This window comes from Bos mutus, chromosome 6 (assembly GCF_027580195.1).
Source record: "Bos mutus isolate GX-2022 chromosome 6, NWIPB_WYAK_1.1, whole genome shotgun sequence".
NCBI classification, from domain to species: Eukaryota; Metazoa; Chordata; class Mammalia; order Artiodactyla; family Bovidae; genus Bos; species Bos mutus.
In genome coordinates, this window is record NC_091622.1 from 15,407,178 (window position 1) to 15,423,156 (window position 15,979).

The 15,979-nt window shown below is 41.0% G+C and overlaps 1 protein-coding gene across 1 annotated transcript in view; it reads right to left on the reverse strand.

Moving 5' to 3' along the window:
• Window positions 1-4,829: 4,829 nt before the first annotated feature.
• EGF (epidermal growth factor) overlaps window positions 4,830-15,979 on the reverse strand; it is a 101,468-nt gene continuing 90,318 nt past the window's right edge. Inside the window, 6 exon segments of the mRNA XM_070372916.1 lie at window positions 4,830-4,972; window positions 4,975-5,076; window positions 7,060-7,165; window positions 11,777-11,799; window positions 11,802-11,893; window positions 14,851-15,021. Of these exon segments, the coding sequence (XP_070229017.1) occupies window positions 4,830-4,972; window positions 4,975-5,076; window positions 7,060-7,165; window positions 11,777-11,799; window positions 11,802-11,893; window positions 14,851-15,021 (637 nt within the window).

The window sequence follows — 15,979 nt, forward strand, 5'->3', positions numbered from 1 at the left end:
TTTGAATGAATTCTGGGAGTTGGTCATGGACAGGGAGGCCTGACGTACTGCGATTCATGGGGTCTCAAAGAGTCAGACATGACTGAACTGAACTGAACTTCATTCTTTCTGAAGTTATTTTTCCACTGATCTCCAGTAGCATATTGGGCATCGACCTGGGGAGTTCATCTTTCAGTGTCCTGTCTTTTTGCCTTTTCATACTGTTTATGGGGTTCTCAAGGCAAGAATATTGAAGTGGTTTGCCATTCCCTTCTCCAGTGAACCACATTTGTCAGAACTCTCCACCATGACCTATCCATCTTGGGTGGCCCTATGGCATGACTCATAATTTCACTGAGTTAGACAAGGGTGTGGTCCATGTGATCAGACTGGTTAGTTTTCTGTGATTGTGGTTTTAGGTCTGTCTGTCCTCTGATGGAGAAGGATAAGAGGCTTATGGAAGCTTCCTGATGGGAGAGACTGACTGAGGGAGAAAGTAGATCTTGTTCTGATGGGTGGGGTCATGTTCAGTAAATCTTTAATCCAATTTTCTGTTGATGGGTGGGGCTGTGTTCCCTCCCTGTTATTTGGTGGTGGTTTAGTCTCTAAGTCTGTCCCATTCTTTCAACCCCATGGACTGTAGCCCCACCAGGCTCCTCTGTCTATGGGATTATCCAGGCAAGAATACTGGAGTGGGTTGCCATTTCCTTCTCCAGGGGATCTTTCCGACCAAGGGATTGAACCCAGGTCTCCTGTGTTGCAGGCAGTCTTTACCAACTGAGGTACGACCTAAGGTCAAACCATGGTGGAGGTAATGAAGATAATGGCAACCTCCTTCAAAAGGTCCCATGTATGCACTGCTACACTCAGTGCCCCCAACCCTGCAGCAGGCCACCACGGACCCATGTCTCCGCCAGAGACTCCTGGACACCCACAAGCAAGTCTGGGTCAGTCTCTTGTGGGTTCACTGTTCCCTTCTACAGATGAGGAAATTGAAGTTGAGAGATTAAGCAGTTTGAACACAGTAACAAAGCTAGTTAAGTGATGCAATGGGATTCAAACAGGGTTCTGTGACTTCAGAGACCATTTTTGTAATCACTACATTTTGTATTGTCATTAAATACATACAAGCATCACCTCGTCTATCTGGACTCGGTAATGTGCACTCTGAGAATTTAGATGAGAAGAGTAAGGAGAACATAAAAGGATGCAACATGTCAAAAGTTTAAGGGCTAAAGTGTAAGTAATACTTTACACAGGAAATATTCTTAAATTCTCCTTCAATATTCATATATTCTTTCCTTACAGTGTTAACTTGCTTGGTTATCTCAACATCAAGTTTACAAAACAGAAGCAACAGGGAAGGTGATGAAGAACATCTACAGATACAGGCGTGAGAGCAGACAACCTGAAAATTCATAAAAGTAATAAAAGATAACAGGTTAAAGTATTTCAATTCAAGTTCTAAGGACCTTTGTATTTAGCAAAGGAGCTCTGATCATCACAAAATTGTAGCATGCTATCATGTTATGCCTCGTCTGTAACAAAATTCTTTTGTCATCAGAAAAATGTGTAACTGTGCTCTATGTGTTTCATATTGGGGTAGAGAAAGACCATTATTCTAATTTTTTTTTTTTTTTAAGAATATTTGGTGTTTAGAGCAACAGGCCTTGATTACCACAAAACCTCAGTGGTAGAAAGAACACCTTAGTTTGTATTGGAGTAGTTGTTACTTTAACTTGCTTCGCACAAGGGATGCCTCATTCAGAGCAAAGAAGCCGAGGTGCAAGCACCTGCCTCAGTGTCCTAAAGGGCCTCCCCTAAGGGTTCTGAAAAATACAGTTTTAGTATACTCTATTGTTTTGGCAGGTGAGTGGTATAAATGAAAAATAAGAACCCACATAATTCAGGCATTGGTCTGGGATTTACAACTGTTCCTTAGAATGCGCTCTGAAGGCTTAGTTGTTGAGCAGGGCACATGGTTTTTCCTTCTGGCCCACCAGAAAAGGAAACTGAATCATGTCAGAAGGGCCAAATATTCACTGTAGAGGAGAAAAAGTAGGAAATGATCACCAGTTAGGAAATTTTCCTGTTTGGTAATTTATGTGCTTCCTAAGGTCTCTGGTTCAGATAGGTAAATGATTAAGACGCAATGTCCATAACATTATTTTCCTACTGAGCTATGTTATTGTATGTGAATCTGCCTGCAATGCAGGAGACCCAGGTTTGATTTCTGGGTTGGGAAGATCCCCTGGAGAAGGAAATGGCAACCCACTCCAGTATTCTTGCCTCGAGAATCCCATGGACTGAGGAGCCTAGCGGGCTACAGTCCATAGGGTCACAAAGAGTCGGACACAACTGAGCGACTAACACATGTTATTGTAAGCATATGGCTACTAGCTACAGAAACCCTGTCAAGTTCCAAATGGAACAAAAGAGTTCAGCATGAAACAACGCAGAGAGGATTTCTCATTTAAAGACTTAGAAAAAGAAGAAAGAAAAATTAAACAGCAAGAACAAAATCTTGCCTGTCATAGCTGTTTAAATTACCTAGATAGTTCCCCTTTCTCCCAATCTTTCTTTTTTTTAAGAATTTATTTAGTGCTTTTAATACATTTTCAGTGATCACATAATAATCATTTATTTACATGAAAAGGATATAGTTGTAAATCAAGATTAACAGGAAGAACTGGAATCATGTTTCAAAAGAATTGAGTATACTACACCTTCTATTAGGAGCTAGAAAAGAAGGCAGAATGCTCACGTTATGTGTAGCATGTGTTGTTGTTCAGTCACCAAGTCGTGTCCAACTCTTCACGACCCCGTGGACTGCAGCATGCCAGGCTTCCCTGTCCCTCACCATCTCCCGGAGTTTGCCCAAGTCCATGTCCATTGAATTTGTGATGTCATCCAACCATCCCATGCTCTGTCACCCTCTTCTCCTCTGCCTTCAATCTTTCCCAGCAATGTAGTAGGTGACATTTAGTCAAACAGAATCACAATCAGGCATTGTGCATGAGAGCATGAGATTTAGGAAATAAAAATATTCAGCCTGGAAAAGTGCAAATCAAATATCTTAGATGAAAATGCTCGTTTTAAAAAATAGATTTTTAAAGGAGGATATTTCTGTAAAGATGTAAAGCCTCAACAAAGGAAAATAACTCTTTAGGGTGACTTGCTGACTAAGGACACAAAATGTGTTTTTTCTCTATTTTGACCAGGGAGATGGTATTAGAGCCTGATCAAGGACACAAGCTCCCAGCTTATGAGGTAACAGAGTCACTGTCCAGCTTTAAGATAACAGTTTAAAGAGAATGCTATGTTAAGGGCTATTATAGTCTCATGTCATCTCTTTGGTTATCATTGGAATCCTAAAAGAGGTGCTAAAACACTACAATGTAATCTAAGGACAGCTTTAAAAATGCTCACTTTTGGAAGAAGAAAAAATATTCACACTTCATAATGATTTTTGCATCATTGGGAGAATTATAACTATAGTTTTTCTGAGGTCTCTTCACTCATTAGACAAGTCTTCTGATCCTCCAGATTATCAACTGTCATAGGAAAACTAAATGCAGAAAAATCTGAAGTAACTAGAGGAAAGGGTCATGCTGAGTAATTAACTGACGTAAGTTATTCTCGCCCCACGAAATCTTTACCAAAACTTTTAAGAAGTATCTACTTGAGATGTGCTTCAACTGCTTTTCATGCTGACTTCTGGTGTAACCAAAGTTCAAGGAGTTCAAGAGAAAGGAAAGACAAGACAAGCAAAGGGACTAGTGTTAATGCATACATTGAAAAACCCAAAGCCCCAAATGATCCACAGATAACTGTATTAAGTTGTATAATTTGTAATAACAATGTCTTGGCTCCAAGAATGATCTTTAATTGAAATACCTTGTGAAATTTTATTTTATAACAGAGAGAAAGATTTCAAATATGTTTTGCTTAAAATAACAATAGCAAGCTAGTCAAACCACTTTGCTTTAAGTCTAACATCCCCTTAAGCTATAATTTATTACATAACCAGGTATACAATAAGATGTTTATGTTATGTACTGGTTTTATTTAAATAATTAGAAGAAAATTGATTGCTGTCCAAAATAAAAATAAATCAGGCAATTTGTTTACAATCTCATATTTTGAAAATAAGTAAAAATTTTGTGCAAACATACAGAGGGGGAATTTACCGTTTTCATTAGAAGAAAAAATTCTGTGGGGAAAATGATAGTAATGACAGAAACAGAGAAATCTCTTGGGTAATGGTTTAAAAGTTTTCCTTCAAAGATTTTAAAATAGAAAAAATAAGCCATGTAATTTTGAAGAAATAAGGTTCTAAGTTAGTAGATTTTTCATTAATTTATCAAAATTTATTCTGCAAAATTACCATCATGGACCACACCGATGATGTTAAATGCCTATAATGTATTATAACAACAATTTTAATATTCTAACCACTTCATAAGATTGAGCTAAATGTTCTGTCCAAATAAAAGAAATTATAACTGACCAAACCCGTATGATTGATTGCTTTAACCCCAGATTTCTTCTGGGCAGGAAAATAATTCGTATTTATTATTGAACACTTGAACACAATTTATAAAGCACTATTTCCCCCATTTTGGTATCTAATGAGATACCAAATAATTCTCCAGTTTACTTTACTTGAAAGTCTGCAGTAAGACTACTTGAAGGAAGAAGCAAAAACACAATATATATTTGCCTTCAACACTGAGTAGGTGATTTGTTGTAGAGATTAAAGATGGAAAATCTGTATTTTTCCTCTACTTTAAAAATGAAGTATTAACCATCTATCAATACGGTTTATTCCTCATGATCTTACTTTTAATTCAAGTTTTCAGAGTCAGCTCCATTTGGTGTGGAGATCTTTGTTGCCACAAAGGGTGAGCTGATGGGAGAGGACAGGATGTCCCAAGCCCCTCAGCAATGGGCCGTGCCCCTTCGGAGAGGAGATGAAAGCTACACTTCACCCCTGGTCACCAGAGCCTCTATCGTTGGATGACGCAATACAGCCTCCGTGTTCTGCGCCCGTATACATCTGGGGCTCCGCTCTCCATGATGACTGTTCCAAGGACGCTATACAACAGAAAAAAGGCATTTCAGTATTCCCATCACTTACAGTGTCCAGCCAACGAGACCCTAACAGTGGTTGGAGAGTAGACCTGAAATATGAGATACAAATGGACCTATTCTCAAGCCATTCTGAACCCAATTTTTAAAAAATTAAAATAGTTTTGGTTAGTTAAGATGATTCAAAGGACTGTGCTACCTGACATTGCTATTTAGCTTTCTCTGTGAACTCTCTCTCTTTCCATTTGGCCCATAAATGACTTGAAAACAGAGCCCAGGTTTTAAATGCAGTTGCATTCCTATTCCCTGACATGGTATTCTACCCTTAACCTGCTCCAGTTGATGTTGGTTTTGGTCAATGAATAAGTAACTTTGGAGGCACTACTAGTATGGCTTGTGGTTTAATGGGTTTTCCAGGAATAGACAAAGAATTGATTCAGAGCCAATCCTGAGCTTTTATCTCATTTTCCACTCTACCTCCCCACCTCCAATCTCTACATGCTCTTTCATAACAGGTATTAAACATTTATGAGCTGGCTAGACATGATTGGGGATGTGATGACTCGTATTGGGAGACAGGTATATGAGTGGCTCATACAGAATGGGCCAAACTGTTTGCAACAGAATGAGCAAAAAGAGAGAGACTCTAATTTATTTCTGAAAATAGTCAGCTAACTGAGTCCTCAGTGTTTTCTGGGCTTAACCATACTCTTTCATTTGCAAAATTACATTATATGTACCTCTAAAGGAGATTACTTTCATACCCAAAAATTATTTGCTTTTAGCTCCTCAAGAAAAAGTACTATGTAAGGTATTCCACTGCTTTCAAAAATTACAAAACCCTAAGCAACTTTTGCAAATGCCAAATATTTTCATTATCCAGGTTAACAACACATATTAAAACTACAATAAATATTATATATAGTATATATTTTATATGTTATTAACATATATGTATAATATGTAAAATATTTGCTGTAGTTTGAATGTTCAATTCTGAAATATACTTTAGTATCCAAAGCCTTCCTCAAATTAGGAAATAAAGTCATACTGAATCTGGGTTACATAGCAACATGAGTGAGAGCAGGGTTTGGAGTGAGTTTTTCAAAACAAGAAGCCAGTGTTCTCTCTACAAGGAAGTTCTAGGAGGAGAGAATGGTAATCAGCATATTTATGAAGGGCAAATATCAGAAAATATATTCTCTGAAGTGAAATATGAAGGGGCTGAAGTGCCTCTCATAAGCAGAGAAACTATTGTCTCAAAGTTTTTTCAGACTTTTCTAAAGGTTTATGATACAAAGTGTATTCAACCTTGTCCTGTGAGTTAGGAAATACGACTATGATATATATCTAAGACCCAAGCCCAAGAAGCTTATCATAATGCAACTCTTGGTAAAAGTATTATGTCAAATCATATATAACTCCATTTCTACCTGAAGCAGATTGAGCTCCACAACAGCCTGAAAATGTGAGTTGATTTTATGGCCCCTCTTCTAGGGGTCTGACTGGATTTCACAGATGGCCAGGCATCTGGCTGAGGGCTAGACCCTAATAAGACTTAAATAGTCCTCAATCCCTAGGAGAATCCCCAGATCAAGTTAAATTCACAAGAACCCTTTATTCTAGAACATGAAACACAGTTTCTTGGAGTCATTTGCAATTTCGCTGGAACCATACTGACAGCAGCCAGTATAGGTCCATAACCCCAAGGATGACCTCAAACTCCAGTGTAATTCAGAATAAGGTGGCACTCACTGTGTGCTTGCTTAAAGGGATCCAGCAGACTGCTCTGTGACCAGAGTTTTGAGTGAATGTGGTAACCTCACATAAGACAGGAATCTGGTCCAAATGTATTTCTCTAAGCTCTACGGCATTCCAATACAGCCAGTTGTTCACATAGCTTATACAATTTCACTATTGCTTCTGTGCATAGATGAGACTTTCCACAGTCAGGGAAACTTCAAGATCCAGATAAAGATAATCATTCACCAGGATCCAGGGGGGAAAACTGGCCAACATCTGCTGCCAGGCCTTCCTTGAGGGCCTCAGATGGACTCCCATTCCTGAGGTTTTGATGTTCCTTTACAACCACGAACTGCAGAGAACAAAAGGGAGACAGAAAACACTTAAAATTCATAAATTATCTCAACATACATTAAAGTCTATGGCTTTGTAATGTTCATCCTATAGGAGGGGAAAGCCAAAAGGAAGGCCCTATCAAATTTGTTTCTCTGGCTAGTGAAGGCTTCAGTTTTCAGTGAGAAGTCTTATGCTACTCTCTCTGAAAAGTGAAAGCGAAGTAGCTCAGTCGTGTCCAACAGTGGTGTCCGACTCTTTGTGACCCCATGGACTGCAGCCTACCAGGCTCCTCCATCCATGGGATTTGCCAGGCAAGAGTACTGGAGTGGGGTGCCATCGTCTTCTCTGCTTAAAGCAACTAGGCAGTACTAATACCTTTACTGAAGAATCAATTCTAATTCTGGAATCCCAATTTTTGGGCCATGGATCCCTAGGGACTACTTTTTCCATAAGCAACCCATGAATCTACAAGAGGTCTGAAGGTTGCCCCTAGACCAGATAAATAATGCCTCTTACATGTATCTGCTCCAACTTTCCAAATATGTGTGTAGGTGCTTAGTCAATAAAATTCACCTAAATATGATACCAAGGTCTGAACAATTTGGGCTCCTTAGTGACTAATAAGCACTCATAAATGCAGCTACTATTTTTCAGGGATCCATGAAATGTCTTCTCATGCTTGAACAGCTTGGGAACCAAAATTCTAAAAGACAGGCCCAGAAAACAACATTATTTCTCTTTGGTCAACAGAATTATTACTTATGTCATTGTTTGTACTGTCCACATTTGATTGGGCACTTGCAATGCAGGCTGACCAGAGTTAATTGGCTCACATTCACAAGAGATGAATCCACCTGCAATGCAGGAGACCCCAGTCCAATTCCTGGGTCAGGAAGATCCACTGGAGAAGGGAGAGGCTACCCACACCAGTATTCTTGGGCTTCCCTGGTGGCTCAGCTGGTAAAGAATCTGCCTGCAATGTGGGAGACCTCGGTTTGATCCCTGGGTTGGGAAGATCCCCTGAAGAAGGGAACACCTACCCACTCCAGTATTCTGGCCTAGAGAATTCCATGGAGAATTCCATATAGTTCATGAAGTCGCAAAGAGTCGGACATGACTGAGCAACTTTCACTTTCACAAAAGATAGATTAAAGTATTATTAAGTCAAAGATAAAAGGAAAGAAAAGAAGATACCCCATGCCCCAGGATGAAGGGTACAGTTTGGTCAACTCTTTCCTTGCCAATCAGTAACCCAGCAGAGAGGCTGCCCCAAGGCTCTGGTTGATTATGCTCCATTGGTTCAGAAATGGGCCCTCCACATAATGAGCCCATAACTCAGAAATATAGAGAAGAAAAGAAAAAAAAATTTCCTTGACCATATTTCTTTTTGAAAAAAGTATAGGAAGAATGAGTGGTTTATTCAGTTCAGTTCAGTTCAGTTCAGTCGCTCAGTCATGTCCAACTCTTTGTGACCCCATGAATCGCAGCACGCCAGGCCTCCCTGTCCATCACCAACTCCCGGAGTTCACCCAGACTCACGTCCATCGAGTCAGTGATGCCATCCAGCCATCTCATCCTCTGTCGTCCCCTTCCCCTCCTGCCCCCAATCCCTCCCAGCATCAGAGTTTTTTCCAATGAGTCAACTCTTCGCATGAGGTGGCCAAAGTACTGGAGTTTCAGCTTTAGCATCATTCCTTCCAAAGAAATCCCAGGGCTGATCTCCTTCAGAATGGACTGGTTGGATCTCCTTGCAGTCCAAGGGACTCTCAAGAGTCTTCTCCAACACCACAGTTCAAAAGCATCAATTCTTCAGCACTCAGCCTTCTTCACAGTCCAACTCTCCCATCCATACATGATCACTGGAAAAACCATAGCCTTGACTAGACAGACCTTTGTTGGCAAAGTAATGTCTCTGCTTTTGAATATGCTATCTAGGTTGGTCATAACTTTCCTTCCAAGGAGTAAGCGTCTTTTAATTTCATGGCTGCAGTCACCATCTGCAGTGATTTTGGAGCCCCAAAAATAAAGTCTGACACTGTTTCCACTGTTTCCCCATCTATTTCCCATGAAGTGATGGGACGGGATGCCATGATCTTCGTTTTCTGAATGTTGAGCTTTAAGCCAACTTTTTCACTCTCCACTTTCACTTTCATCAAGAGGCTTTTTAGTTCCTCTTCACTTTCTGCCATAAGGGTGATGTCATCTGCATATCTGAAGTTATTGATATTTCTCCGGGCAATCTTGATTCCAGCTTGTGCTTCTTCCAGCCCAGTGTTTCTCATGATGGACTCTGCATAGAAGTTAAATAAGCAGGATGACAATATACAGCCTTGACATACTCCTTTTCCTATTTGGAACCAGTCTATTGTTCCATGTACAGTTCTAACTGTTGCTTCCTGATCCGCATACAGATTTCTCAAGAGGCAGGTCAGGTGGTCTGGTATTTCCATCTCTTTCAGAATTTTCCACAGTTTATTGTGATCCACACAGTCAAAGGCTTTGGCATAGTCAATAAAGCAGAAATAGATGCTTTTCTGGAACTCTCTTGCTTTTTCCATGATCCAGCGGATGTTGGCAATTTGATCTCTGGTTCCTCTGCCTTTTCTAAAACCAGCTTGAATATCAGGAAGTTCACGATTCATGTATTGCTGAAGCCTGGCTTGGAGAATTTTGAGCATTACCTTAGAAAGAAATATTTGTAAGAGAATGGTGAATCCCCTGAACACATTTTCATTTTCTTATTTTCCATAACACTAAGCATCCTTGCCACCTCCTCCTCATCAATAGTCTGCGGTAACACAATGCAAAATTAATACATGACCCACTGTTTAAGGGCACATGCCCATTTTTCTCAATGGAGAAGGGAATGGCAAACCTTTCCTAGGTATCATACCTTTCTCAGATGAGCCCCCCAGGTCAGAAGTGTCCGATATGCTACTGGGGAAGAGTGGAGAAATGAATGAACGAAGAAGCTGGGCCAAAGCAGAAATGACACTCAGTTGTCTGGCTCAGGCCAGACTTCAGCCCTCTGCACTGCAAATTTTCCAACCACATGCCTCTCTGCTAGAAGAACCTAGGTTCCAGGATTCTGGCCTGGGTTGGGGAAGGCAGCTGATGGAACCAAACTTGTTTCTGCTGCTTCTCCTCCTCGTTCAGGTGCTCCCCCCCATTCTCACTGATGCCCACAGCAGCAGTTGGTGTCAAGATGGTTCTGACCACTGGGGATCAGCCCCTCACCATGGCCCTGTGTCCGTACGCTGCTCACGACAGCGGCAAGCGTCTCTGAGTTTTTAAATAAGAAGATACACACAGATTGCGTTTTTCCTTCTCCCCTATGATTTAAATAAAATGAACTAAACTTGCTACCTAAAACCTGAAGGAAGTACCATATAGACTAACAATGGAATCAGGGTAATTAAGGATTTGAAGACATGAAGCTTCAAAGATCTGAGGACATTTCTGTAACTAAGTTCACCCAGAACCACACATATAGGGAATCACTAGAAACAGAAGGGATCTTACAGCCCATGTAATCCAAATGCCTTGGAGTCCTGAGGAGGAAACAGGGGTTAAGTGACTTGCTGAAAATTAGCCAATTGGTAGAAGAGTAAAGTCAGAATTTATTTCTTATTGCATTTCTGTACTCAAGTTCAACCAAAAAATAAGTACACACTGAATGCCTACAACGGGCAGAGACAGATGGTTGCTTGTCCGTCAAAAGCGCAGCCACAGGAAAGCTATTCTCTGAAATGCATATGAGGTAGAGGCAGGAAAATGCGATATGGGAAGGACCCCAAATGATACCTTTGACCCTCTAAACCCCCTTAATAAGCTTTTCTCTATGTGCCCACAGGTTTCACTTCCCCATGGGCCTGTCATATATTCCAGCTTCTTCCACAATATATGCCACAAATGATACCAACAATACACACTAAACCAGTCAACGTGTCTCTGACAGGATCCTGGAAATGGAAATCCCAACCATTGCAAGAGAGCTTTGTCCCATGTCTGCCCTCTAGGGTTCTAAGATCAGTGACTGAAGAGGATGATCTATGAAGCATTTTGAACTTTGCAGTTACTATGCTTTTTGGAAAATACAGGATACCTAGGAATATTTGAATTTAAAATTGAACTTTCAGTATTAGTCTGAATCTAACTAGGTGTTCTGTATTTTTATTTGCTAAAGCTGGCAAACTGTTTTGCTGCTGAAGTTTAAGGACTTAAAATGTGTGTAAGAAAAGAAGTTTTAAGAAAATTAGGAGCATAATCTTCAGTTTGTAAGACATCCATCTGAAAGGGATCACCTAAAAATTGGGAAAGACTTTTCACAAACATATAAAAAGCTAAGTTATAGCAAGAAAGTACATGATAGGAAAAAGGACCCCATAAACGTCTTGGGCCATTACATCAGGGCACTAGTTTAGCTCGTCTGATTAACTTAGGACACAGTTCCCCCAGCCCCACTGCCCACCCAGGACCTCCCAGTTGCCGTGGTGTTGGGTAATATTAAGACCAGCTGGAAGTTATAATAGGTTCCAGTCTCTCTCAACTCAGCAAAGAACGAGAAAAAATGAACTGGGATTAATAGAAAGCCAATTTCTTGCTTCATGTACTTTGGTTACATTACCCAAGGTTGGGGGCAAAAAGGCATCCAGCCTCGCCATCTGCAGGCCTGCTACGGATCACATCTCTGCTCGGTTCTTCACAAGGATTCTTTGGATTTTTCAGTAGCCACTTCTGAGTCCTGCAATAAAGCCAAAATGTGAGACTATCTCAAAACAAAACAGTAGCCCATTCAACAATGGTCAGGCAATTACTTATGTTACTGAAATTTAGGTACCTAAGATGCATGAGAGAAGAGAAGTATTAAGGAGACTAGGAGCATAACTTTAGGTTTTAAAGCCTTCTTTCCTGCATTATTTTACAGATTCTGTTTCACTATTTGCAAGGTACTGTGAGAAGGGAGGAGGAGGGCATGGGAGGCAGGGGAAGGCACGTGTGCATTCATGGATATATCGACTGAGTACTAACTATATCCTAGGCCTTGTGCTAGTACTAGAGACAAAGCAATGGAAAAACAACAAAATCTCTGCTTAAATGGACTTTGAATTTGTAGAGAGGGGAGTGCCTATAGAAACACTATCACAGCAATTGTGTGACACACAGTATTAACTCCATCTCATTAGTGAAGCCAGTGGTGTTGGAAAACAGTAGTGATGTACCCAAGGCACGTGGCTACCAAGGGCAGCCCAGGGGCTGGGTCACAGTGATGGGCCAGCTACAAATTGGCATGCGCCATCTACCTCTATAAGGATTAAGTCATGAGCTGCTAAAGCTGCTGACCTTCAACACCCCCTGAAAGGAGTTCAGGGTGAAGAGCAGAAGTGAAGCACTCTGTGCTCTGGGAAAATCTGGCAGGATACAGCTTCAGAGAGTTAAAAATTTTTCAGGAAAAGATTTTATGAACCAAATTCTTGCATCTCCTTGTACCTAGAAAAATACTAAAATTCTTCATGGTGATATTTGCTCCTCATGACTAGCAATAACCTTCTGCAAAAAAAATATGTGCTTGATCACACGTCCTCCCCCTGCCTTCACCAAAAGCACATATATTCTGACGTTCCCCTCTACCTCTTTGGAGCAGTTTCTCAGAGCTATCTGAACTGCTGTCTCCTGAGCTGTAGTCTTCATTTTGCTCCAGATAAAACTCAACTCATAACTCTCCTGTTGTGCTTTGTTTTGTTTTGCTTTCAACAGATATAAAGCCTAGGCTCCATCCAGGTCTATGCTAGGCATGGTGTCATGCCCTAGGGGAGGGGGCAAAAGGAAAGGAGATCTAACAGGGACCCCTGTCCTCAGAGCCCAGCCTCAAGAGGGAGAGAGGCTGGTGCATCACATCTGAGCAGCCATCTAAGGGAAGGCAATGAGGGAAAGGTGGTGGGGAAGACACCAGCCAGCCTCAAGATTCCCAAACAGCGCTACTACTTCAAGGCAGATGGCAGCTCAATTCCCTTTGGGAGTGCAACCCTCAGCCACACAGGCCTGTCTGCCCATCTGAAAGTGAAAATTGCTCAGTCGTGTCCAACTCTTTGCGACCTCATGGACTTTAGAGTCCATGCAATTCTCCAGGCCAGAATACTGGAGTGGAGAGCCTTTCCCTTCTCCAGGGGATCTTCCCATCTGCCCATCTGAGGAAGGGCAATAGGAAGATAGGGGCTGCTCTGGAAGCCCATGCCAGGAGCTGTGAATTCCATGTAACAGATGGAACCCACTGGGAAATTGTGTGGGTTATTATTTTTAACCAAAGGCATCAAAGAGAACAATTGAAGTGGTTAACATAAACAGTTCCAAAGTTTCAAGGTATAGTTTGTGGAACATACTTCCTGTTGATTTTCTTACAAAGCAGGCCTTTCAAGAAATCAAGTTTCATGAAGTAATTACACTACCATACTTTAAAAAATTTAGTTGCACAAATAGCCTTTTCAGAGATACACAAAACAAATAGTGTTTGGACAGTTAATCTAAATAAGACAGGCAAGACTGATACAAAGGGAGGAATAACTGATTTTATCTCTTTAAAGAAAATTGCTTAACACACCTAACTGACAAACTCAGTGCTGGAGTTGTATTTACTGGTATATATCAGTGATGTGGCAATATTTAAGTTGGCAGTTTTAATTTGATCCCAAGAGAATCTTATTATGTTGTAGTCCACAGAATAAGAAAAAAAAAAAACAAACTTAGCAATTATAGTACATGTGGACTTAAGTTTCTTCCTTCCATTTTTTTTTTTTTTACAGTATTTGCCAAACATCTGCTTTTCTTTTGACATTCTGTCCAATGGATGAACAGCTGATTATTCAGTATTCTGTCTACAAACATCCAACATATTGACTGAACACTAGGCTAAAAAGTACAAAGTTTACTGATGGACCACTGAATTAAAATGTCAAATTTTTGCCCGTGAATCCTGTGTCTCAAGATAGAAAAGGGTTTGGAATGTGGGACTCCTTGGGGAAGCTTACAGTTCTTGGAAAATCATAACAATAAGAACAGAAAGCATTTATTAAGCCCTAAATTAGCCAGACAAACTACAATAGTGCATAAAATGCTTTTCAATATTGAAAATAGTAGATGACACTGGCCTACTTTTTAAGAAAGTGGAAAATGAGCAAACAATACGATGCCCAATGTAGTGGGGTTTTTGTGTGTAATAAATATGTAAATACTATTATTCCACAGTTCTGAGCTTTTAACTGGAAATGATTAAAAACACAAACTCCAAGAACCAGAAACTTCCTTCCAATTTAGGGAAGACACTGATATTCTTGAGCAGAAGTTAATATTTTGTGGGAAATCAACTCAATGGACAGGATGTATGAAAAATTATAGTTATGCAGGCTGGGGATGGGGTAAGGAGAAGCCTGTGATGCTAAAAGAAAAAGGTGGAATATGAAAATGCATGATGTTATATAGCCACCCAATATACTACATAGGTCTATGGACAAAGACTGGAAAGGAACAATAAAACCACAGATGTTTTAGAGCAGTGAAACCCTGGATCATTTTTTGTTTTGTTTTGTTTTCTATTTCCTGTTCTTCCAGTTTTTAAATGAAATAAGTATGTAGAAGCAGCTCATCTCCAAGAGCCCCTGGGAGGAGCTTGAAGGAGGTGGAAAGTTCCAGTGGATGCAAAATCACCTGTAGTAGTAGTGAGCTCTGCACAGCCCGAGGAGCAGCAGGAAAGCCAGCACCAGCGCACGGACAGCCACCGGGCTGGTGTTCCACTGATGCCCACGGCCCGCACTGTGCGGATCCCACCCATCGAAGTCTATGTACTCACCTCGCTTCCCAGGGTAGCCAATGGGACAGCTGCGGCAACACACAGACAGAAGTCAGCAGTGAGCCATGGCCAGAAACACTTACATTCTTGTACTAGCCAGTCATCTCTCAGCCTCTACACTTCAGCCTCATACTTTGTGAAGAATATGGAAAATCCATCAGGGCTCAGTTGCTGCTGTTGTTCAGTCACTCAGCTGTGTCCCACTCTTGCAACCCCATGGACTGTAGCCCACCAGGCTCCTCTGTCCATGGGATTTTCCAGGCAAGAAATACTGGAATGGGTTGCCATTTCCTTCTTCAAGGGATCTGCCCGACCCAAGGATCGAACCGAGTCTCCTGTACTGGCAGGCAGTTTCTTTACCGCTGACACCCCAGGAAGCCAAACGGGTCAGTTGAAAGCACTCTGATCTACAAGTTACTGCAGCATAGACTTCCCCCATTGGTCTGTTGGCCCTGGGATTGATTTGGGGTTATTTGCATACCACCTCTATAAGGCACTGCAGAACACTGATTAAAGATCAATTTCTGTTAAAAGAAGAACTGCCTCTCTCTAAGACCAACACAAAGCAACCCTGCCCTAGGAGCAAAGGGAGTTTTCAAACAAATGTTTGGCCAGATTGCAATCAATATAAGTCAAAGGAAGGAAGAATTTGAAAGCAGAGTCTTTTACTTGAGACCAGGTTATAAAAGAATGTGAGTAGCCTCTGAACAGGAAGCAGAGGAAACCATTTTTCTTACTTTTTTCTTAAAGGTCATAGATCCAAAAGGTCTCAGTGGTAACAATAAGCACACACTTACTTTCTTCAAGAGAGAAAAACTAAGTGGAGGGAAAAGCGGCATTCACCAACATCCCGCTGTTCATTAGTGAAACTGTTACTGGAATTATTGTTGTTCATATGGGGCCTCCCTGGTGGCTTAGATAGTAGGTAAAGTATCTGCCTGTAATGGAGACCTGGGTTCGATCCTTGGGTTGGGAAGATACGTTGAA